Consider the following 24687-nt stretch of genomic DNA (forward strand, 5'->3'; position numbering starts at 1 on the left):
TGACTCTGGCATGGTGACATAAATCATGTGTGGTTTGATTCACATTGTATGAAGAGTAGTGTAATTAAGGAAAAAATACAACTGAGCCTCGGGACACTGGCCTCCCACTCAAAGTCACTTCTCAGTTAATTGTCGACACATTTTCACTCCAGAAATATGGAAATAAGTTTTGCGGCTGCGCATCCTCCACAGACCAGTCGAATGTTATTAACCTGGTAATCCCTCGTTAATATTCGCCCAGTCGGTGTTTTTTTTTTTTTCCTGAAACCTGTAGTTGAACACAGACTCTTAGCAGCATTGAGAAACACAGAATATCAACACAATGTTCAAGGGGACTGGAAGTATACATGTGGCTTGAATGATTAGTTTAATTAGAAACTACAAAAACAAAATGGTAAAAAAGAAATACTGGTCTTTTATTATTCAAAGTTTTTCAGTAGGCGTTTCTTTGTTTCTTCTGTTTATTTTTGAATAATTTCCCTTGTAATTTTCTTAACTGATCTTTGCTGAGGAATTAAACTTCAGTTATAATTATAAATATTTTAGCATCCATAACATGTTAATATGTGTGTATGTATATACATGCGCACACACACACACACACACATAAATATATATATTTGTGTGTGTATATTATATATGCATATATATTATATACAGTGTAATCAACAGATGCAAATTTTTTGGAGACAGGTAGTTATGAACACGTTGCTTTAGTTCCATTAAAAAATATTGCAGCATGGTGTTGTGATAAAGATATTGTATGTTGCTGAGAGCTTTGATCACCTCTTGGGGTAAAAAGAAGGCAGCTTGTGAGGTTCAGCAGCTGTGTTTGGATGCAGATGGGAAACCGTGCCCCCCGGTCACTTCCCTGGAGGAATGGAGAGCCTGCAATGACCACCCATGTGCTGTATTTTACTGGCAAACCTCAGCATGGGGCCACTGCATGGAGGATTCATCTCTGAGCAGCTCAAATGCTACCAGCAGCTGGAAGGGGCAGCCCACCTGTGCCGTGGGAATTCAGACCCGCAAGGTGTCCTGTGTCAAGATGAACACTGGCCAGGTGATCTCAAAAAGGTACCCTCTTGGTTGTTTAGTTGAATCATCTCTTTGTTGTAATTTAAAAAATATTTAATCACATTTTTCTTTCTTTTCAATGTTACAATAGCATGTGCAATAAACTATAATGATGACCAGTTACTATCCTGCATTAACAATTTCATTATCATTCTGTTTGTTTAGTTTAGTTGGTCAAAGACACAAACTGAAAGAATGATTTGGAGGTTTGGATTTGGATGTTATTGCTATCAGCATGGGCAATTATAATATTGTATCTATTTTAAATTTCTTTTGTAATATGCAATGCAATGGACTAGTGAAAGTTTGGTATTTGACTGGCAGAAAGCAAGGACACTTATTAAAGTTTCCCATATAACTCTGAAAATTTGATCTTCAAAGAGTATTTCTTCACAGCCAGTGCACTGTGCTTCCCCCGCTGGCCAAAAACCTATGTTAGTGTAAACATAAATATGCCATCCTGTTGTCAGTGTCTGAAAATACATACATACACACGCCTGTCTCGAGTGGGGTCGAGATGAGCTGGAGCCTGACTTGGCAGCACAGGGCACAAGGCTTGGAGGGGGGGGCGCACACCCAGGACAGGATGCCAGTCCACCACAAAGCACCCCAAGCAGGACTCGAACCCCAGACCCACCACACAGCAGGCCCCGGCCAAACCCGCTGCTGCACCACCACACCCCCTCCTGTCTGCAAATAAAAATAAAAAATAATATCTCATGAACTAAAAGACATGATACTTTAAATGACATAAATGGGCACAAACACAGCACAAGCAAACCAGCCTCATTTGGGATACCTGTACTGTTGTAGATGGACTGAGTGACATCAGAGTCTGGAAATAAGAATTGCCATTATCTCATAAAAATGGCACAAATTCTCATTCACTGAGCACGAAGGACTAAAAGTAAGGTTTTTTTTTTTTGTTTTTGTTTTTTTTTATGCTGCTTGTAATGGAGTGACTTCATGGAGCATTTTGGAACCAGTACATTTTTTAATCATTAATAAATGATAAAAATCCATGTAAATGAAAAGAGTCTCAATGACCAAAACCATGAAAGTCAACAGACAGTACAACCACAAATAAGTTAACTCGGACAACCACCACAGTTAACCCGGACACTGTCTTTGGCCTCCCCTCGGGGAGATACCAGATGTGGGTGGACCAGTGCCAGCCTTCCAGGTGCTCAGCCAGGGTGCAGAACATCACCTCTGGCGCTGGCATCCCAAGCAGTCTCACAACCAGTGTGCGATGTGCGTCAGCCTTGAGGCCTGTATGCTGATGCACTTCAAGTCAGATTGTTTAAAATGGTTCTAGAGCAACTTCTGCAATGATTCCTTCACAGGATAAAACTTTTTGCTACTCATTTTTGCTGCTGATCCTACATTTTGAGCTAAGCTGTCAAGCGCCAGTGTATCTACCTTTGTGGTGAAATATGAACAACAGAGAATTTATCTCCACAATTACGTCCAGTTCAGCACCATGTTTAATTAGTATTTTAATGCTGAATTTATGTACTTTCTACATTTCTGCACTGTTCATACTTACTTTCAAAATGAATCAATTGTAACTGATTTCTGAAAGTCAAGTTTCTAAAAAGGGAATTGTTTTCTTTTTTCCCTGTATTAAAACTATGCCTTTACTCTCTTTGTGCTTAATATGAATAGCTAGAATTATTAGTCCAGTTTCATTATATTGCATCAAATTGTAATTCAAGTCAAAGTGGCTTTCAAATATTTGTTATAGTTTAATATAATGATGCCAGGACTTTTTTCTGAATTCCCTTTCCAACAAGAGGGTGTTATATTGTTTTTCATTAAATTCAGCTTGATGTGCCTTTTCAGGAAGTTATTTCAGACTTGCTTTGTGCTGGTGCGGAGGATTCTGTCTCTGTCAAACAATTTGAAAACCACAGGCTAAAGTCTGTCAGCCATCCATAACGATGAACACACAGAAGACAAATGCTAATTTTATTTCTGATACCAGAGGATTGCATCATTCATGCATTATAAAATTTTAAGAATTATTTGCCCTAGCTTACACACACACACACACATTTTCCAAACTGCTTGTCCCATACGGGGTTGCGGGGAACCGCAGCCTACCCGGCAACACAGGGCGTAAGGCCGGAGGGAGAGGGGATACACCCAGGACGGGATGCCAGTCCATCACAAGGCACCCCAAACAGGACTTGAACCCCAGACCCACTGGAGAGCAGGACCTGGTCCAACCCATTGCGCCACCGGGCCCCCTGTCCCTAGCTTACATATAAGACAAAATCACATTGTTGTACCTTAAGACTGTATTATTATATTTAACTATTTTCATTAGACATTTCCCACGAGACACTTTGCCTGTTCTCATGGGTCATTAGTGCTCTCAGATCATTTATGAGATATGTCAGTCTATCATGTGTAGCCACAATGTAATTGTATATTCATATATTGTTGGATGTTTAGCATAACAACGTCTATCACCATGTAGCTTACTGTCTGATGCATATTTTGTGTGTGGAATGATAAGGAGAAAAGTTTGAAACTCATCTTTAATAAACTTTCCTTCAAAAACTGTTACCGCAGCAGTACAAGTCGTACAAACTCTGTTGCAGGAGCATTAATGAGAACCCAGACTGTCTTTCTGATGAAAAGTGAAGGTGTGCAGCGTTCCAGCCTGAGGAGGCTGCGTCTGCATGTGTCGTCACACCTGGCCTTGTTCCCTGCTCCCAGCTCACACACACACACACACACACACACACACACACAGATTTCTGCCCTGAGCCGTTCCAGCACTGCGCAGAGATCTGCTGTTCCCCAAGGACGGAAGCATACTCACAGGCTTTAATGTGCTGCCTTCTGCAGGCTTCTATTCGTCTTCCTTTTCATAACTGACGAAAGTCGTTTCAGTTTGTGAGCAATGAAAGACGTCCCCCACAAAAGAAGAGTTACAGTATGCTCCAGCATGGATTCCCAGTCATGGGAATATTTACGCTGCACAATGTGTGAAAGAACTGGTAGCATCTCTATAGGAAGTGATGCCACAATGTAAATTTTTGCAGCATCTTGAATAATCTGCAGGTGTGGGATTTCTGCTTTAGTTACGGAAATTAACTGTTAATCATCTGTATCAAACCTTTTCTGTTTCTTACATATCCATACATTCAATGTCAGTAACCGTTTATCCCGAGCAGGGTCTTGGTGAACTTTAGCCTATCCTAGAAGTATCGGGTTCAAGGTTGAAGGGGGTACATCCTGGATGGACGCCAGTTTATTGCATTGGTTCTTATCTATCTGTTTTAAATGATTTTGTATGGATGAACCATAAATTTGTTTTCAGCTTGGTTGGATCAGTTGATGTTCCGTGCTCGTTCATGTTCCGTGCTTGGCTGTCTCACTACCCCAGTGCACAACACTCCTACCTTACAACTCCAAGGATTATGGAGAGGCTTCTGGTCACAGTAACTCTGGCATTATAATATATCGTTGAAAATGGATTGATGAAGACTGCGTATCATACACCCACAGTAAATTGCCCATGTATCTACTCATATGTTTATTGTGTGCCAAGAGAATATGTTTCTTTTCCACTTCAAACAAAGTAAACAATTAATTTGACTTTCTATGTTTTACACTGAGACATTTGGAGTTTAAAAAGGTACTGGGAGGACCAAAAATCATTAACTATAGTGCTCAGCTAAGTTATACAAAAATATCTGGCACATATCAGGCTTGCTTGAACATTGGAGTCTCTGGTTTCATCATCTTGTTACACCTGTGGTTTGCTGGGAGCTACCTTAATGAAAAAGCATCACATTTTTAGGGGCCTTCTAATATTTTAAAGTAGCTCTTATTATAGTTACTTTCTTAATATGCTTGATGCATTAAAAGCAATGTTCATTTTGTAATTGTCATACAGTATTTTTTTGCCTTTATGCAAAAGTTTTTTTTTTTTTTTTCCTTTTGAGCTTAAGAGTTTGAACTTTACATTTCAATACTTTTTTGGCACAAAGCACAAAATTCTGTGTAGACTATCTGAAGAAACTATAAACCATGCTGGCTGGAAGGCCACCCACTGTTAGAAATATTGTGATTGAGTTTCCTTAATGTTTGGCTGTTCCCTGAAAGGCTGGATGCTCACTGCCATCCTTTTGCCCGCTGGGGCAATAAGCAGAGCAATTTGTTTACAGTTTGCAAACCTCAGATTTTTCAGGTTTAATAAGCAGTTGCATCTTGGGCTCTGATTGATTTTTTTTCCCTGTCAATTCCTTCTCTCCTGGGTGTTAGTAAATAACCTTTAATGCACTATCTGCCACTGTCTCCTGTTGCTGATAGACACACATATATGTACACACACAGCTACAGTGATTTAGAGATTCACTAAAATTTCACTTAAACAGCCATGAACTCATTTGCACAGTGAATCAATGGCACTTCCTTTGTCCCATGCAGACATTTTGCCTAGTAGTGTGCTTATTTTTTGCAACACTTCACACCTGCTATGATCTCCATAAATATGTATTTTGATACCTTGTGTCATAGCTTGTAAAGGTTCACTTCACATAAGGTCAAGTGCTCTCAGCTATTTAAAACATTGCAGTAAGTTTGTTGTGCATCTGTTGTTCGAAATCAGCTTTAGACTTGTGAAACTAAAAATAACAATGTGATTGATCCTGTGAAAAGTGGAATGACAGCGGTAATGGATTTATATCATATCACTCAGACTGATCATTATACATCCATTGTTTCAAACCATACACCAGCTGCAGAGTGAAATGTGGAACAGATGGAAATACTGCTTTGTTGCCTTTTTGAGCAATGTGTCTGCCACCATAGGTGTCCGGAATCCTCTCGGCCTGACAGCCTTCGTCCCTGTTTGCTGCCCTGCAGGAGAGACTGCTTTGTGACACCATTCAGCGAATGGACACCCTGTCCCTCCATCTGTCTCCCAGGTATGGTTCCACAATATGAACAAAGCAAATCTAAAAATTAAGTAAGTGAAAATCCCAAACAATAATAAAGTTTTTTGTGGAGCATGTTAGTAAATTTCACATGAAACGGAAGCGGTTATCAGATTTTGTCTTGAATTTCCTACTTTCAGTCGAATGGTCATTGTTCCATTATTTTCCCTGTGAAAATATGATAGGATTCGGTGCAGAGCCACGCAAGCTAATTCCTGCAGGTATTTTTTCCGAAAGCCACAAATGAAAATAAACTGTGAAAGCTACTTACGTGTCAATGTAAAAAAACATTATGTGCACATGTTGACGTTTGAGAAATCCTTCTTGGAAAATCAGATTGTCAGAGTGTTACTTATTCCTTTTTTTAATGTATTTTTATTCAATTATGAGCTGTTAATCATTGGTACTTAGAGAAAGTAGATATCAAAATATGAGTTCATAGAGCACCTTGGATATTGGCATTATATGGAAAAGACTTTGCCTCACTGATTCATTTAGATTTTATCGTACTTTTAATTGCCTCTAATCTATTCCACACAGAAGACAGGGAGACACCACAGTGTTTTTTAAATTGCGTTTTGTGTTAATTTCTTCCTTTATTTATGCTTTCCAACTGTAGTCAGTGTTAGCGCAGCCACTCAGTCACGGTACAGAATCATCGTCCAGAGGCCAGCTTATGGGGGACAGGAATGTCCGAACACACTCTTCGAGGAGAGGGAGTGTGAATCACTGCCCATTTGCCCATCCTACAGGTAAACTGCTAAGAGCAGCTCCTCATTCCCTATTTAATAGGTATGTCTTTTTTTAAAGGTCTGTGTATCCAGTCATCCGCAGTTAACCAAGTTTGAAAGAATTCACAAAATTACATAATGTAATCATAAAAGTCCATTCATGTGCTAATGCATTTTTACACAAAGGAATTTGTTTTACCCTTTTGTAATATCCTCGGCTCTTCCCATATGTGATGTTCTGTGTCTGGGTTTCCCGCGATAGGTGGAAGACACATAAGTGGCATCAGTGCACTCTTGTGCCTGACTCAGTCAGACATGGTGTGACTGGGCCTGGGGAATCATGCGGTCAAGGTTTAGAAACAAGAAGTAAGTTTTCCATTCATGTGTTTTTCCTGGTTAAAAAATGCACTGTGATATATAGTTTACTTTCAAAGGTATAATAATGCTTTTCTTGGTCTTTGCTGAATTGTGCTATGTTGCATTGCAATGTCGGAACTATTGTTCTAATTAAGAGTGTTAATTGAGTGCATTCACACATATGAACCACAAACAGAAAAGTACAACATGACATGATTTTTTATGAGTACATAACACATTTTCAATCAACTCAGCATAACAAATTTAAAGTTCTTTGAGGGGTAGTGGTGCAGTGGGTTTGGCTGGGTCCTGCCTTCCGGTGGGTCTGGGGCTCAAGTCCTGCCTGGGGTAAACTAAAGAATGTGAATTGCCCTGAGTGTGTGTGTTGCTTTGCACTGGTTTATGTATGTATGAATGATTCTAGAGAGTTTGGTGCAGTGTACCAGGTGTTGTAGGATGCCTTGAATAATGGTGTCAAGTAAATATAAGTTAATCACTGTACATCACTTTTGGAAAAAATCTCTGCTAAATGAGCAAATGTACATGCATTATAAAGAAAAAAGAAAGTCAAATTTAAAAAGTCTCTAGAGAGAGCATCTTTGACTAATGAGTTAACAGGACTGCCACCTCAGTCCAAAAAACAGATTTTAATATATACAGTCTTGGTTTTCTAACTTCAAAATCTCAATTCTCAGCCTATTATCGGCATCTCTGCATAATTAATCACACTATTGATCTCAAGGATGCATGAAACCACATGAAAAAATTGAATAAGACGTAGGCTTTATCTTATTGGAATTTCCATGATTTAAAGTGATGTCATATTATTTGCTTATCATTTAACGTATTTATCAATGAGTTTAAATAAAGGTTGATTAATCAATTGAAACTTCCCACTTAAATTTCAGAACATTAAACTCTGACTGTAGTCTTCTGTATACCTGTCATTTTTTCCTAGGGTATATCTTCACAGAAAACAAAACAACACTTTTTTCTTATTTTGTTCTATCTTGAAGACAGAATTTGAGGTCATCCATCATATGCGTCGGGAAGTCCGATGCAGTCTGACAGGGACGGGATATCCCATGTGCAAAGATGTAATCAGGTGTAAAAACTGCAGTTGAAGCTTAGGCATGTGTAACATTTCAGGGGAAAATCACAGAGAAATACCTTAACCGTAAACACATTAACCCTGTTTTAATTTGATTGTGTTTTATTGAGTTCCTCTGCAAAGTTGACAACATATTCTGCCAGAGATGCAAATTAGCAAGCTGGGTCCTGAAAGGACTTGCTGCATCAGCGTAATAGTGAATAAATCGCTGGCTAAAATGGAGATGCTGTAAATTGTGGTAAATGAACCAGAAAGAATGGTGGCTCTGCAAGAAGAGAAAATGCATTTTTTTTGGAAAGCACAGCATCTTAGCCACAAAGATAGGGGAAAAAACAAAGACACAGCTTTAAAAAAAGAATGTAAACCCTCTGTAACCCTTGATAATTTGGTTTTTTCAAAGTGCGGCACAGTGGTGTAGCAAGTAATAATGAAGCCTCATAGTGCCTGAGCTGTGTGTTTTGTCACACGGTCAGATCTGGCTCAGGGTGTGTAAAGGTTCACATCTACTCTTCACGTTGATAATTTAAAAACATACATGGAAAAAACAATGAAAATACACTTCCTTACCCATCCTTATTATGGAAACCAATCTTACTTCTCAAAACAGTTTTCTGATTTCACAGTAGATAAGATTTTTGCAAAGAAAATATTTTAATGTTTAAGAAAAATGGAATGAATGCCAGGCCTTCGATATTAAAGTTTACTATGATTCACTTCTCTTTATTGGGTTTATTACCACTAAATATATTTTTTGACTGAGACCGAATTAAAATGCCATACAGAGCATCCTGTTCAGATTCACTTCACTGATGCTTGGCATTCATGTCATTGAGTATCTAAACTTCCAGGCATTTCCTCATGTTCTAATCAATGTTTGTCAAGAACATCTCAGATCCACTTGTGGAACAAAAAATTGTCCCGTACCATGATACTATGGTTATCCCATCTGACAAGTGTGCGATACTCTATTACAAAGGCAGATTGTTCTCCAGCTATTCTTGGAGTTGTAGTTTATGAATTACAGTGGTTGACAGATGGTCTTTATGTAGATCTATGCAAATTATTTACACAAGTACATTTCTCTTGCCGTTGTATAATGATCGCAATCATCTACCTATTCTTGTAAGTACAGCTGAATAGTAGTTTTTTGCAATCTAGGTGGAGACCATATTACACACAAACACACACACACACACACCATCTGAAACCATTTGTCCCATACAGGGTCACGGGGAGCCGGAGCCTAACCCGGCAACACAAGGCAAAAGACTGGAGGGAGAGGGGACACACCCAGGACGGGACACCAGTCCATCGCAAGGCCCCCCATGCGGGACTCAAACCCCAGACCCACTGGAGAGCAGGACCCGGTTTAACCCACTGCACCACCACGCCCCCCCTTAGACCATATTACCCAAAGAAAAATTTTGCAACATGGGGAGAATATGAAAGTTTTACACAGACATGGTCAAGGCTTGTTTTGACCCCTCTGTACTAAGACAACAGACCTGTTGTGAAAACAGGCTGGTTAATTACTGGTCCTATATTTGAATTTAAAAATGTTAGTTAGGGAAGCCTTTAGTTTCTTTGAAATCCTTCCAAAATACAGGAGTGCCCTGCATATTGCATTCTGCAGCAGCATGTCAAGAAGGATTGTGCAGGAAAATAAAGTTAATTGAAATTAAATATGCAATTTATCATTTGCATGATAACAGCACTTGTCACAGAAACCTCTTCATAAGATTAAATGGACCATGTCATGACGGAGTAAAATTTTTGATTTTTTTTTTTTTTTTTTTTAATAAGTGCTGGATCCTAAAAAATGTCGCAGGCAGCAGGCCTTTGGATTCTAAAGTCCTAGGCCCATATCCCACCTCCTGTTGTAGTAACCTTGAGTAAGATCCTTACCCAAAAATTGCCCCAGTACAAATGACTGAAATAGTGTAAAATGCTAAAGAAAAGCAAGAGGTAAAAAAGTAAACATATGGGGGTGAAGAGGGTAATTCCTGAAATGAGGCTCTTATACCAAAAGTGTGAGCTTGGTTTTAATCCTTCACTAAGTGTATTCATCTCCATCTTTTCAGTGCCTTTCATTTAAGTTTAAATTTAACAGAGAAGAAATTACATACATGTAAGCTGGACAGCAATTTGCCCAGGTTACTACAGCCAGTTGCACAATGTTTGTTTTATTTATTTGCATAAACAATGCCTTCCAAGTTATTGCCAGCACTGAGAATCATGTGAATGAATGAATCGCTGATTTTCATATCCTTTGTTTTTGATGCTGGGAATGATCACACTCCTACTACAAGAACTGTTTTATATTTAGAAATGTTTTATTGGCAGTGCCCGCTGTGTGGTGGGTCTGGGGTTCGAGACCTGCTTGGGGTGCCTTGCGGTGGACAGGCGTCCCTTCCGGGATGTGTCCCCTCCGCTTTTGGTCTTGTGCCCTGTGTTGTCGGGTTAGGCTCCGGCTCACCGCAACTCCACTTGGGACAAGTGGTTATAGACATTGGTTGGTTGGTTGGTTGTTCTATTGGCAGTGAAATTATTGTTATTTTTTCCAGTCTCCCATCTCTGCAGATACTCAAGAACTGCAAACTAAATCCATGCATCTAACTGACTGGATTCTTAGTCAGACCAGAATCACTCTTTCCCTGCAGCCTTGATTACTTAATTAAAGCTATTTGCTTTCATTCTGAAGGAACTGGCAGTCATTACAGTTCTTCAGCATTCCTTCAGTATATGCCCACTAAATTTTCTACTACATTTTCTTTGTTCCTGTCAACATGAAATGTTGTCAAGTGCACATACAGCATATGTGCTGATGGCAAGTACACTTATTTTCCAATAGGACAGTTATCTGTTATAATTTCTACTTTAACACATGATAAAAAACTTGCTGGCATGTAATTGAGGGGTGTTTTTTAAACCTAAGCTAATAATTTTTTCTCCTACCCTACGTATGTATTGCAATATAATTGGCATAACAACATGCTTGCTACTTTATGCAGCGCGTATAAAATAATCATCTCCGCACTGAAAGTGTTAGTTTTTCAAAGTTCAGTTGTTTGTTTTCAGAATTTCATTAGAAGAACTTAATGCATAGAAGAAGTTCATTAATAGTTAAAGAGGTAAATATTATTATTGCAGTTCTTTTCAGCTTGTTTCCTGTTGTTTCAGTTGTATTGCACCATTCAGATTATGTGAATATTTATGTAAAAATAGAACTAGAAAGGGTTAGAATATGACACAAAATTAAAATCGGATTTTAGCTGTCATCTTTAAGCTGCCACTATTCACTAAAATACTTTGAATTAAATGACTTTTTGAATTAAATTAATATAATTAGGAGTTACCCTGCAAAGTTCTTTTGTAGAGACAACACATGAAGACACCTACTAAAGCAGTGGCATTGCTTAAGATGACCACTGTCACAAAGTGAGTCAAAAATACCACATTAAGTATGTGGAAGAGAATGGTGTGAAAGGTTGGTTCAGTTGTGTCTGGGAGAAAGGGTACTGTGCTAAAAACGGATAATTGGTGACACCATTCAAAACCATATCAGCTGTGGTATGTCTGAAAAACAGGCAGGAAGAAGTAATGCATTTGCACAAGATGGCACTGATGGTGTGTTGTCCACAATAATGTTAAATAAATTTATGGTGAATAGAAATGTCTTAACTCAAGCTAAAAAAATCCAGACCTTTGTTGTCAATCAGTTTTTCATCCGTAACTTCCCCTAGTTCCTTGACTTTCCCTTGAAGTTTTTCACATGAATGAATAAAACATGTTAACATTTCATCATTTGAAACATCACATATTTCAATTCTATTTTGTCATGGATTTAAACTAATTTGGTAAAGAACACAAACTACTTATGAAAGATGTTTAAATATGAAGCTATACCGAGATGCGACACTTCTATTATCGTACCTACTTAAACACTTGACCTAATGTGTTTAAATGCAGATAGTAACTTCTGAAATAAATAGTTATCCCTAGGCACATGGAGATTTTCTTCTTCCTGGATTTGCATTAAACTTTATAGAGGGCAGTGTTACACAACGCTCTGCTTGGTCTTTAGCTACATGATTTTATCTTTTTTTGTATGTATACATTTTGTAAAATTGGACTTTTTATAGCAAACTTGCCAAAAGTACCCAAAAAAAAACTGAAGGTTAATACTAAAAGCGAATTACTGTATGAAAGGATGCCTGGGCACTGTTTGATGTACTGGACCCTCTCTGGAACCAAAGGAAACACATCATCCATTGCTGAAAGCACTTGCAATGCCTCAAAGCAGGCACCAGTGACAGGGCTTATTACAAGAACCATCAAACACTGGGGTCCTTCTGAGGCCTGCTCTGTCTACCGCCTACTCTTCCTTCACTCCAGCTTGAGGAGAATTCAGCAGCTGCTGTCAGAGGGCAAAATCTGAAAGTCAAATACAAATCAATGAGCAAAGTTAAAAGCATTTTTTAAAATAAATGAATCATGAAACATTCTTGGTGGGGGCTGATTTGTGAGATAACTATACTGTGCCCCCAGAAGGAAGGTTATGTCACTGAAAGCAGATTTTTAGTGTCAGATCAATGTTTTCATAGAGCCGGCTTCATTTTTTCCCACAGATTACTGTAACAGGTAGCCTTTGCTGGTTTCAAATCTTTCATTTTTCCCTTTTCTGTAAAACCCTTTTTTTTTGCTATAGATCAGTTAATGCTGCCAATACAAAATGAGAAATGGAAATATCAAAAATACAATTAAAATTATCCACTTATATCTCTGTAACGCACAATGTAGAGTAAGGCTATTTAAAAAATGTAGCAGTATCAGGTTGGTTTTTTAACACTAATAATAGCACAGTATCACTTTTGTGGTTAATTTTTTTTTCTTTTTGCCGCTGTATTAACTTATTATCAGTGGACTTGCCTATTTATTTTAAGAAAATAAATACATACCATAACTAAAAACATGTTTTATTCATCAGTGTATTTCCAGCAATTTTTTCAAGCTTTTGGTACCTTTTCTAAACTCATCAATAAGCTGAAAATATTACTTTATGCCTAAAGGACCTATTTACAAACTAGCATTTGATTCCACACTGAGAAAAAGTAGTGTGTTTTAAATGTTTTACAACTATCTGCCCCAAAGCAGTTGTAGGTTTACTTAAGAGCTACGGTATAAAAAATTGGATTACTAGAATTCCAAGCGCCTCAGGGAGAAAAAATCTTTAGAAGTCTTTTCTCTGTAATAAAGCATCAGTATTAAGTAATTTTGAAAAGCCTTATCTCCTGTATATTAAATACATTATAATCTTACTTCACTTTTAGCAGTGCAATGATAAAACTGCCAAAGCAAGAAAGCTAGTTATTCACTTTAAGAACACTTTTTAAAATACATACTACAAAATATACACAGAAATCCAATGAAAAGAAAACGCATGAAACAACCTTATTTTGTGACTCCAAAATCTTGTGGTTATCTGTATATGTATTCATTTATTCATGAACATATAAACCCAAAATTGGAATTCCAGTCGTTTTACATTTTCATGTCTGCAATCAAAGTACGATAGTCTTCGCATCTTTTCGAAGCCCCATATGCGTCTTATGCATCACTTCAAAACCCCAGGGTCTATGGACTACATTTTTTTTTTTACTTTGAAGAGTCACTTGATACCTACACTACATGATCAGTTATCATTTAATGATGAAATAGCCCACTTCCCCTCTGGAACTGTGTTGCTTATCTTTTATTCTTTATCCTAGTACTTAGGAAGAAATATCTTTCTCTGGTTGGTAAGAATCTGTGATAATGCTCTGGTGCACTGTCTCAGGAAGGCATGCATGGCACTTTGCTTTGTCAAAGTATGTCATCATTGGAGGTGAGAGTGGCAAATTTGAGCCAGCCTTACTGCTGATGTGATGGGGAAGCATGGCGGGGCTTTCAGGTGGAAGAAACACATTGTTCTTTTGAAAGGTTTACAACTACCCTGCCATTCATAAGCCTCCAATTTACCTGTATGCAGCCTTGGGAGCTGAGAATGCATACTGAGTGGGATGAAAGTAACCAGTGAGGGTCCACCTGAACAGGGCTAGAATAGAAACTCTCGCTGTTTTCTCCTTTGATCCCATAACCCTTTCCTCTTGGACTTCACGATGATTATTTATATTTTATGCTGGCCCTTGACTGAACCTGAAAGATCACGGTACACTGGGGCTAGTACTCTAACTCTGAGTAAATGTATGCGTTTGATGGCATTTTCTTTCAATGAAAGAAAGGGTCTGGGAGATAAGGAGGCAGTGGCAAACAACTCTGCTTTTCTCCCCCAGGCGTGACATGCATAGGAGACAACAGCAGACTGGCAGACATAACCTACTGCCTGCGGTGGGCAGGTCCAGTGCCTTCAGGGGTCCGCCAGTGTAGAGTTCCTTGCCGGGAAGACTGCACCTTCAGTGCCTGGTCTGAGTTCACAGAGTGCTCCACCTGCGGAGGCTGGCAAAGTCGAAAGCGCGTGCTCACAGGTGACCAGACCCTTCCATGACCTAAGAAAATCACACCTCAGCCGTTGAATCACGACTGCTGGTTTTCTTCGTAGTACGATTAATACACAGTTGTATCGCTTATCACTTTTTTCTTTGCTTTTCACAGTTTTGATTATTTGACTCTGCATGGTGGTCTAAGAATGATTTGTCATCTCGTCTGAGATGTGGGTTTCAACTGAAACAGGAGTATATACATTTTTTGCTAATGCTTCCATCATACGATATCCCGAGACTGTTATTTCAACTTTGGCTAGCATATTTAACATTATTTACACCTTGCAAAATTATTGACAGATGCCAATTTAAATATGGAGATTGGTTCATATTAACTGGATTATAATAAAGATTTGAAAAAACAATAATTCAAACCAAGTGCTAGTTACTGATCTCAGACCATAAGACATGAAGCCGGAACTACAGCATGACTAGTGTCAATGCAATATGTTACCACTGGAAAGCCATAATTGGTGCTGAATTATTCAAACGTGTAGGCTATGCGATTTCTAGAAAACTTTAGGTTATGTCTAAATGAGGGGCCTTTGCAGCCAGCACAATTTATATACCACCCAACATTTCAATTTGGACAAAAAAATGGTATGGTGTGTATCTGAATCTGCTACCATTTGTCTTCATAAATATTTCATCTATGCTTCTAGGCTTGGGTGAGTTTCTATGTTTTTAGCTTTGAAACTCTTTATCAAGAACATCAGCATTAGACTTGGGTGCCCATCTGGATATCATATTTTGAGACTCAACATTAAATGAGCTTACTGAAATATTAAAAAAGCTTACTGACAAGCACAGTATTTTTCTATGGGGTTTGGCTTATTCTGTGTGGAAAACAGAGGGTCCTTCAAGAATCTAAGAAGTTTGAGGTGTTATCGGTTGAATTATTGTATCTCAGTCGTGTCCTACAGTTCCCCAGCTTTGATGTGACTGTGCAGTGCTCATGATTTCACAGTTATTTCCATATTCACAGATTACCTGCTATGAGCAATTTTGAGGTGAGAATAGAGAACTGAAATTCACCAAGGGGATTTATTCTGAGTCAGTTTGTTTTCCAAAAAAAGACCAAAATGCTTCTCATTTGGTCTTGGCTTCAGATGTTGAAGAGGTTATACTCTTCAACGATTATATTTATATATATGGAATTCCCGTTTGTGTCCATTTATTTTGATATAGAGTTTGCCTAGTCCCATTTTTTTTCATTCAAATTATGATTTATTGTGTACTTGGAATTTTTTTCCCTGCCAAGATCTCAAACTCAATGTCAAGTTAGCAAAAACATTCATCTGTACCTCCCACAACTTATGGAAGAGGACTGACACCAGATTGCAACATGGTATAAGATAAAACTTGTGAGAACAAGAGAAGATGCAGATCAAGTTTGGTACCATTTAAAAACAGAAGATCAAGGAATGTGTAAGGGACTTGGCGAGTGCTACATAACAGTAAGTGAAGGGATCATCGATGCTGGAAATGGAACTGAGAAGTTAAGAAGGTGCAAGACGAGGTGCGAGGCCTTTACTGTTGGAGGCGGTGGGACAGATTGCCACCACGCTGCTGCACAGTGACCATGACTTTGCACTACTAAAAGTGTTTGCAATCAGACTGCCGGCTGCCAAACAACATGAACAGATGGCAGCTCATCGAATCTCTGTGGGAGATCTCACAACTCCCACGGAAGGAACCAAACAGGAGTATGTGTAGTGCCTCGATGCCTCAGAGGGCACCGGGATTCGAAGGCACGTGCGCTCTTCTCAAACGGAGTCCACTTTTCACCATCTGGCCTGAACCTGATGCTGCCCACACTCATGCCTACGCTGCGATGCTGGATCCTGATTACAAAATTATAAAATGTCCAGTTTTCTCCAGTCTTAGAAGCTGTTTCTGGATGTGCCTTTAATTCTGCAATTACACTGAACCACTCTCCAGAGTTAGAGGGGTAAGATTAGGTGTAGGAACTCACATTAATATACATTATACATCAAAGACTTATTATGAAATTTGACTTCAAGCAAAAGTGCATCTGAAAAAGTCTACAGTAATGATATTCCTGCATGTCATTAATAGTCTGCCAGTTACTACCTTAGATCCAGCCAATTACTTAGAGCTACACTTTGACTTTTAGCTCAAAATGTGCTACAGTCGTAGTCATAGAGCCTCTCTCAGATGAAGCATGAACCCTTAATGGTGCCTGCAGCCAAGTTCTGCAAACATATGTCCTTCCAGAAGGAGGATTGCAAGAATATGAGGATGTCAGTGGGTTGCAGGACTTCGATTTCTCAAGCATTGTTGTGTGATACCTAATTTTATTAAGTAGTTATGTTAACAAAGTGTTATCTCTTAAATCAGTATAGCTCTATCTGAAACACTTAATTTTAAAAGGTGAATTTTCGGAAGTTTTCTTAACCATATCCTTATTCACAATACAAGAAATACAAATACCATATTCTAATATTGTATAATGATCCTTATCGTTATGAGTGTAACATGACCCCTGAGCTAGATTTTTTTTTTTTTTTTTTGGCTTTTAAAATATAATGATTCAAATGTTTTGACATTCAGACATATGGAAATTTTTCTGCACGTTCTATTAGAAGTATGTGTGAATATTTCAACTGGTAACTCTAAACTCCCCATAGTGTGTCTAGTATATGCAAGTGAATGAGTGTATGATTGGCATGAATAAATGATGAACTGATGACAATGAACATTCACAATCGTGAATTTCTTTTGGATAACTCAGTATTCTGTAATGTAGTCCACACTTTTCTGACTGCATGACTTTTGCCTCTGTTCACAAAAACATGTCATAGGCCGAAGCAAGAAGCGAGAAAAGTGCCAGCAGTCAGATCTGTACCCACTGGTCGAAACAGAACGCTGCGGCTGTGCCGAGTTCCTGTCCCAGCCCTACGGAAACTGGTCGTCCTGCATCCTCCCAGGGAGCAACGGCTGGAGAGCACATCGTGATGCCAGGGACTGCGGTCAGGGTCTGCGCTACAGAGCTGTGGCTTGTGTGGGCCAGGACGGCCACCTTGTTGAGCCTACCCCCTGCAGCAGCACAGGTACCGGCGGCTCTGTGGGCCATGCAGCTGTAGAGAAAAAAATGATTTGTGATATTGAGACATTCAGAGTGATCCAAATTTGGTTTCTCTCTAATGATGCTGTGTCCTTCCAGGCTATGTGGTGGAGGTTTGTCATATCCCCTGCCCCATGGACTGCAAGCTGAGCGATTGGTCCGCCTGGTCAGCCTGCAGCACCTCCTGTGGTAGCGGGTTGAAAGTCAGATCCAAGTGGCTGCGAGAGAAGCCCTTCAATGGCGGTCGGACCTGCCCAAAGCTGGACCTGAAGAATCAGGTGAGTTGGAATGCAAGTGGCAGTTCCATGCCCACAAATGTGAGAACAACACACTCAATTGTGCTGTGTTGAAGAGAGGGTTTGCTTTGTATTTTTTATTGCAACAGGTTAGCAGTGCTACATACAGTATGGTAATAACTGTTTGTTATGTTTTGTGATGTAGCTATAATAATATAATAGTTTATCCTCAGAACCACTAGAGACTCTTTTTGAGATGTGTTTGCTGTAGCTTAATAAAAGTAAAAGTGTTCTTATTCTGTATTCGTTCTTAATTTGCCTTTGATCAAGGCAACTCACAACATTAGTTTTATACAGTTAATAACGTACCAATTTATACAAGCAAGGTTATGCTTACTCTCTTATATAGAGTACTTAAGTCAAGTCAAGTCAAGTGGATTTTTATTGTCATTGCTCTGTATAGCTTGTATACAGTGGAACAAGATGTCGTTTCTCCAGGGACCATGGTGCAACACAGAACAGTATGCAAGACTACATAAAGTGCAAATACACAGCAGTGTGAGATGAGTGCAGGACAGTAAATATTCAGAACAGAACAGTAGATACACAGGACAATAAATTCACAAGACAACTACTCATAATATGCACCATATTTGTGAACAGAAGTGGCCGCTGTACACTACCATGTCGCCATCTTGCATGCTGGGAAGCCAATCACTTAATTGAACTGAATGAAAAAAACACTGAGTTACTAAATTAAAAACTGAAAAAACTGAACAAAAAATAGAATTAATTCAGTAAAGTCAGTTAAAGATGTCTTACAGTATTGACGGGTTAAATTTCAACTGCTGGATTTACAATTTTACATAAAGCATATTTGAAACAACTGCATCACAGCAAAAGATTGTTGACAGAAAATGAAACTGGAGAAAGACATTGCTTATAAACCAAAAACTTATCTACAATCATTAGTCACATGGTTTAATATGTTTGAACTTATTTAAAAAAACTACTTTGTTAGAGAAAAGCTAAAGCCCTGTTTTGAGCCATGAAAGAGAACAGAGTGCTACAGCAGGAGGCCGTGTGTCCCTCCCGGTCCCTCTCGCTGTGTTGCACACCTGTACTCATCTCCACAGAGACCTTTTGTCCAGGCTCTGTAAGGCAGAGGATTGTCGCCAGAGGTTTTATTTTTGGAACGCAGGCATCCAGAAATTAAATAATGGTGTGTTTCACCTTCATGCACCGTCTTGAGCGTGCTCAGCCACCCAACTGTCACCATGAAGTCTGCACTTTACCAAGAGGTGCACTGTGCACCAGCATGTTCTGCTTTTGTCCTCAATGCGTGTTTGTTGAAGGCAGCTTCAGTGATCGGATGCTGATTTTGGCATGTGATTGATTCAGTTTGTGTTTATGTACTCAGTTTTTGGTTGCTTGAAGGCTGATGCATTTCACTTCAACATCTGATAGTATAAAGGGCTTTGTTCTGGTTTCTCTTCTTGACATTTTAGGGTTGTGTGACTGTAGGTGTTTAGGGGCAGGGGGCAAGATTTGTTGAAAGATGATCTGGAACAATCCTTTGATCTTCTTCTGTCTCTGGCATAATTGTGCTCTGAATGCACATGTTTACTGCTTTCCTCTGTTTCTTCTCATTTTCCTTATCTCCTCTGCCACCATACACACAGACACATATATGCAATATTGCAGTGATTCTTTTCTTTCAATTTCCTTTCAATGTAATGCAATCACAGCAATGCACACACCAAAAAAATTCTGCTTTAAGCTAATTTTCTGAAATCTCCCAGATGCTTATTTCTCTTTTTATTCAATATGCATTTAACATCACTCACAATCTGCTCATAAGACATATTAAATATTCTTTAACTGAGGTGAGGAAATCAAGAGAAATTTGTGTACAGCAAACGATAGGTAGCCAGTTATTTACATTTACATTTATATTTATTCATTTAGCAGATGCTTTTCTCCAAAGCGATGTACGTCTCATTATTAAAGAAATGTTGTAAAAACCTGAAGCAAAGACTATAAATATTAAATTGAAAATTCATGGTCTTTAAAGAAAAGCAAAGTGAATCATAAGGGAAACACTGAAATACGACTTGTAGAGCTAGAAATTGTTTAAAAAATGGTTAAACTTGCATTAGTGGTGGTTATATGTTATGCTTTTTTCCAGTAGTTATATGATCGTGACAAAAATTCAAATTAAACCAATGCTTCTCCAAGTCATGTTTTACCGTTGTAAAATAGGTGTATTTGTGTAATTTTACGGTGTATATTTGTGTAATGCCTCTTCCTATCTCCAGTAACATAGCAAAACCAAATTCATTGGAATGCCTATATATTTTTTCTAATATTTGGTCTACATGATGAAGAATTTTTTTTGATTCTTTTGAAAAATTTCCATTTGTGTATTCCTGGAGGTCCATTGTTTAAAGAGGGAAATTAAAGACAGATTTCACTTTGAAAACACTATGTGTGCCTAAATAGTCTCTAAAGGACATGGTATCTAATGGAGGTCAACATGCAGATTAAGCATATTTTTGGGAAAAAATTTCACTGTGTTGGGAGATTTATGTACAGATGGGTAAGTGCCCACTGACAGGCTTTATATGTCCCTTGTTTAACTGGTCTCTAATAACCTGCCTCCAAAATAGTCTGTTGGCCATTTGCAATTGTTAATGCATTTTATGATGTTTAACAAGGGAGACAAACTCTTATTTGTAACACTCTGTAAATGGCTTTATTTTTATTCCAATGTTGATGCACTTGTCCTGCGTCACTGGTAGGAAAAATGGAACAAAGTGCATATTTGCAGAACATATGACCCTACACAGAGATCCACAATGTCATTGGTCTGCTCCAGAAACAAATTGCTTTTTCTTAGCAGTAAGGCCATAAAGTGAAGGTGTTGATGGGACAGAGGTAAGTGGACAGAGGTCATACATTTATGCATACAACATTTACCCAAAGCCTACACACTAGCTGTATCTTTTAACCTGTTCCACTCAAATCATCAGAAATGCTTCTTCTTTTAGTTTTAATTCAGGTGTGTAAATTAAGGAAGGAAATAGTAAATCAGATATAAAATGATTAAAAAAAACATGTCATAGAATACAATCATGTGGACAAGACCTGTAGGTTGCAGTGATGATGTATCAAGTAAAACCTTGTGGTATTAGTGCTTTTTCTGTTGAGGTTTGGAATGAAGTGTTACAAATTATCTGCATGTGCATCTAATTCCTTTGTATTCTAACCTCTTCACTCATTATACGCAAACACCAAACAGAATTCTCATCAAATTATATAAATTGACTTAATGGTAGCATAATTGCTTCCTTTGTTTTTGATATGATTTTCTGGGCAGGGATGTGGAGGGAAAATGAAAAATTTAAAACGAATGTTAAGCAAGCTTTCTAAGATATTGTTAGCACGACTGGTCCGTGGTTGCACTCTCTCCCCTGTGTGACATTGCTGTGAGGCCCCGAGGACAGAGTCCTGGTGTTAAAAACCACTCCTTCCTTACCCCATTCCCTGCACATATTTCTCGTCCCCATTTTCACAGCTGGCCGTTATGATGAGATATGAAATTGGAACACAAATTAGATTTACGTGCTGCATCTGTCCTGTCAGAACATTATACGCTTCTTCCTGTCTTGCTCTCCGTCCCAGATGAGCGGACCATGTTTCACATGCACTTCTCCAATTGGAATGTGCTGCTGGATGATAAGTTTTCACTGTATGAAGGGAAGGTGCTACAAGTCAAATCGCTTGTCCACTGGCTGCTGTGAACACCTAAGACTCTAATATAGCTAATATAGTAATACTTATACTTAATTATACTAAATATAATAATACTTTAATATACTCTAAAATCTAGCCATGCACTGTTTTTCTGTAATAAGTGGATTCCAATGAAATGTGGCTGTATTTTTTTCAAATGAAATTTGAAAATTAAAGGGTTCCTTGCCAGTTTTTGCCTACGTACTATACAGTCTTGACTAGATGTGCCAGGGCTTTATTGAGAATTGGCACTCGAGACAATCATGACAAAGAATAGCTGGAGTTTTGTAATTACATGCATTTCAAAATTGAATTGTAGAAATTAAAGGTCCTTTAAACATTTAATTGATGGAAGCAGTACCTGGGCTACTGCAGTGGTTATCGGGATTATCCAAATTCTTGTGGTGGTTTGTTGAAGTTTAAGACCTTAGATATACAGGTGGGTCCCAATTTACGATGGGGTCACGTTCCGCGAAACTCGTCATAAGTCGAAAATATCGTAAGTCGAAAATGCATTTAATACACCTAATACGCGCCTCTGCATGGCAGACTAGGAGATACGGATCGTTGCTGTTGCCCAGCATCGCAAGAGAGTATCACACCGCATATCGCTTGCCCGAGAAAAAAACAAAATTCGAAGTATGATTTCTACTGAATGTCTATCACTAGCTCACTATCGTAAAGTGGAAAAAAATCGTAAGTTAAGCCATCGTAAATCAAGGACCACCTGCAGATGAACACTGTGAACAATGAATTGTGGCCATTTTCATCACACATCAACTTACACGCAAAGTAGAGATGACCTTATAATACCTTTTACTACTACTTTTATCCATTTTTGTGCCTCTATCTCAGCGGTCTTTCACTATGTGGAGTGCACTCCTGGTTGGTAGCAGCTACCTGCCACATGACCAGAAACAAGGCCTTTTAAATAGGCTGGACTGAAGGCTGGTCCACCTTTCATCCAGTCTGCATAACCTTTACCAGGCCTGTAAAGGTTTTGTTGGGACCCAGTCACCCAGTCAATATCGTCCATGCAGTAGTCAGGACTCCCATCAGGAATCCAATACTTTAAGTGAGGAAAAGGTGCCAGCTGGAGAGTTCAAGTTGTGTAAACGGTGTAACAATCAGGTTAATCAAAGTTCTTAAGTCAGATGGAATCATTGCAACATTGCTTTATGTTTAATGTGCAAAAATTTAAGAAATATAGCTGCTAGGCTCAGGTTCCTTTACCATAAAATGGTTCATAGGTTATTTAAAGCGTTTACCTTCTTTAAAGTGTTAAGTTCTTTACCATAAAGTGTTTTCTGTTGTGGTAAAGCATTGTTTTGACTGGGTGACTGTTCTTCTATAAGGATCAGTTTTATATTTCAGGGTTATATGCTTATCTGTATACTGTATATACACTATGCTATGGGTCACCACTTGGCACTATTTTTGGGGTTCTCAGCTATGACAGAAACAATTAGAACCCGTGATATGTCTGTAACATTGCAATCCTATTAACTTTCTAACTGAAAAAAAGGTTTAGGTTTTTTTAAGATTATGAACACCACCATAAATGTTTCTTTAATGTTTAAATATACATCATAGCAACGTATTCAGGCTTGATAATCTTTGATCTGCTGTCAAGTCCAGCATCAGCAGGTGTTTCCTTGATGTAAATGCCTTGTTATGTTGAAGAGGATGGTATTGTAATATAGTGATTCTCGTGCATGTTGCTGTTTCTCCCATGATGATAAATTAGGATTAATCAAGCAAAAACTTTTTTTTTCTGATACACTGCTTTATACGAACAGAAAACAAACAAAAAGGCACCAAACAAGTATTTTGAACAGCATCTGCATCATGTAAACTGAAGCTGCAGCATTTTGTACAATCCTGAAAGTATTATGCTTAATTACATCAGTCCCAAGAGCAGAGTACTGATGATGACATGAATCATTCCTGTCAGAGTTGTGGAGAGTACTTTAATACTAATGGATTATAAACAGGTAATCACTGTGACCAAAGAAAAACAACAGTGTCTTCTCTTATTTATGCCAGCTAAATAATATATTTTCAATCTTCATTTTCCCACAATGTGCTAACATATTTCCATGGTTAAAAAAAAAAAAAAAAAAAAATTGATTGGTACAACTGATCATTTTCTTCCATAGTTCCTCTGTCTACATTTAAAGAATGGTTACGAGGATGCTTATAAGGTTGGTGGAATTGATGTTCAGTTTTGGAATAAAGATTGTTTAAATTTAATAATCACCATCTGATTCATGCTAGGGCCTTCATACATTCACCCATAAGTTTGATGATGGGTAATTTGCGGCTCATTGCTGAAACCTTATTTAAGTTTTCATCAGTAATTAGTCATGTCTGCAATCAAGGAACATTACTTTCAGGCACATTTGAAAAAACCTTAACCACCATAAATTGGTTTAAATGCTTCCAACAGCCTACTATAACAGCATTTTCATTATACTGTATATATCTGTGGGATTAGTATGCCAGTGCTTGAAGATGTGGATTTGCTGCTTGAGTAGATAAGAGTATCTCAGAATTTCCCCAGCAAGGTTAATACTTAGAAGTCTTTGTTCTTTTGGGGATTATCATCCTACTAGAAATTCCTGCATTAAAATAACTGTGCCATCTGGAAATATAGGAGGAAATATTTTAAATGTTAATATGACATGTGTTAAGGAAATAACTTTGAAGGACAGTTTTATGCATGTAAACATTCCAAATTAAGCATACAGGTCTTAGATGTGCTATTTAAGGATCTGGAACACAGTAGATTATAACTG

At 38.3% G+C, this 24687-nt stretch overlaps 1 protein-coding gene across 1 annotated transcript in view; it reads left to right on the plus strand.

The window, feature by feature from the left end:
• The window catches only part of thsd7ba (thrombospondin, type I, domain containing 7Ba), a 94994-nt gene that overhangs the window by 52894 nt on the left and 17413 nt on the right, over window positions 1–24687 (plus strand). Inside the window, exons 8-15 of the mRNA XM_029256897.1 lie at window positions 843–1077; window positions 5908–6023; window positions 6218–6253; window positions 6652–6784; window positions 7026–7129; window positions 14564–14755; window positions 17596–17844; window positions 17958–18136. Coding sequence (XP_029112730.1) covers window positions 843–1077; window positions 5908–6023; window positions 6218–6253; window positions 6652–6784; window positions 7026–7129; window positions 14564–14755; window positions 17596–17844; window positions 17958–18136 — 1244 coding nt within the window. The remainder of the gene's footprint in view (window positions 1–842; window positions 1078–5907; window positions 6024–6217; window positions 6254–6651; window positions 6785–7025; window positions 7130–14563; window positions 14756–17595; window positions 17845–17957; window positions 18137–24687) is intronic.

Source organism: Scleropages formosus, chromosome 12, assembly GCF_900964775.1.
Source record: "Scleropages formosus chromosome 12, fSclFor1.1, whole genome shotgun sequence".
Lineage (NCBI taxonomy): Eukaryota > Metazoa > Chordata > Actinopteri > Osteoglossiformes > Osteoglossidae > Scleropages > Scleropages formosus.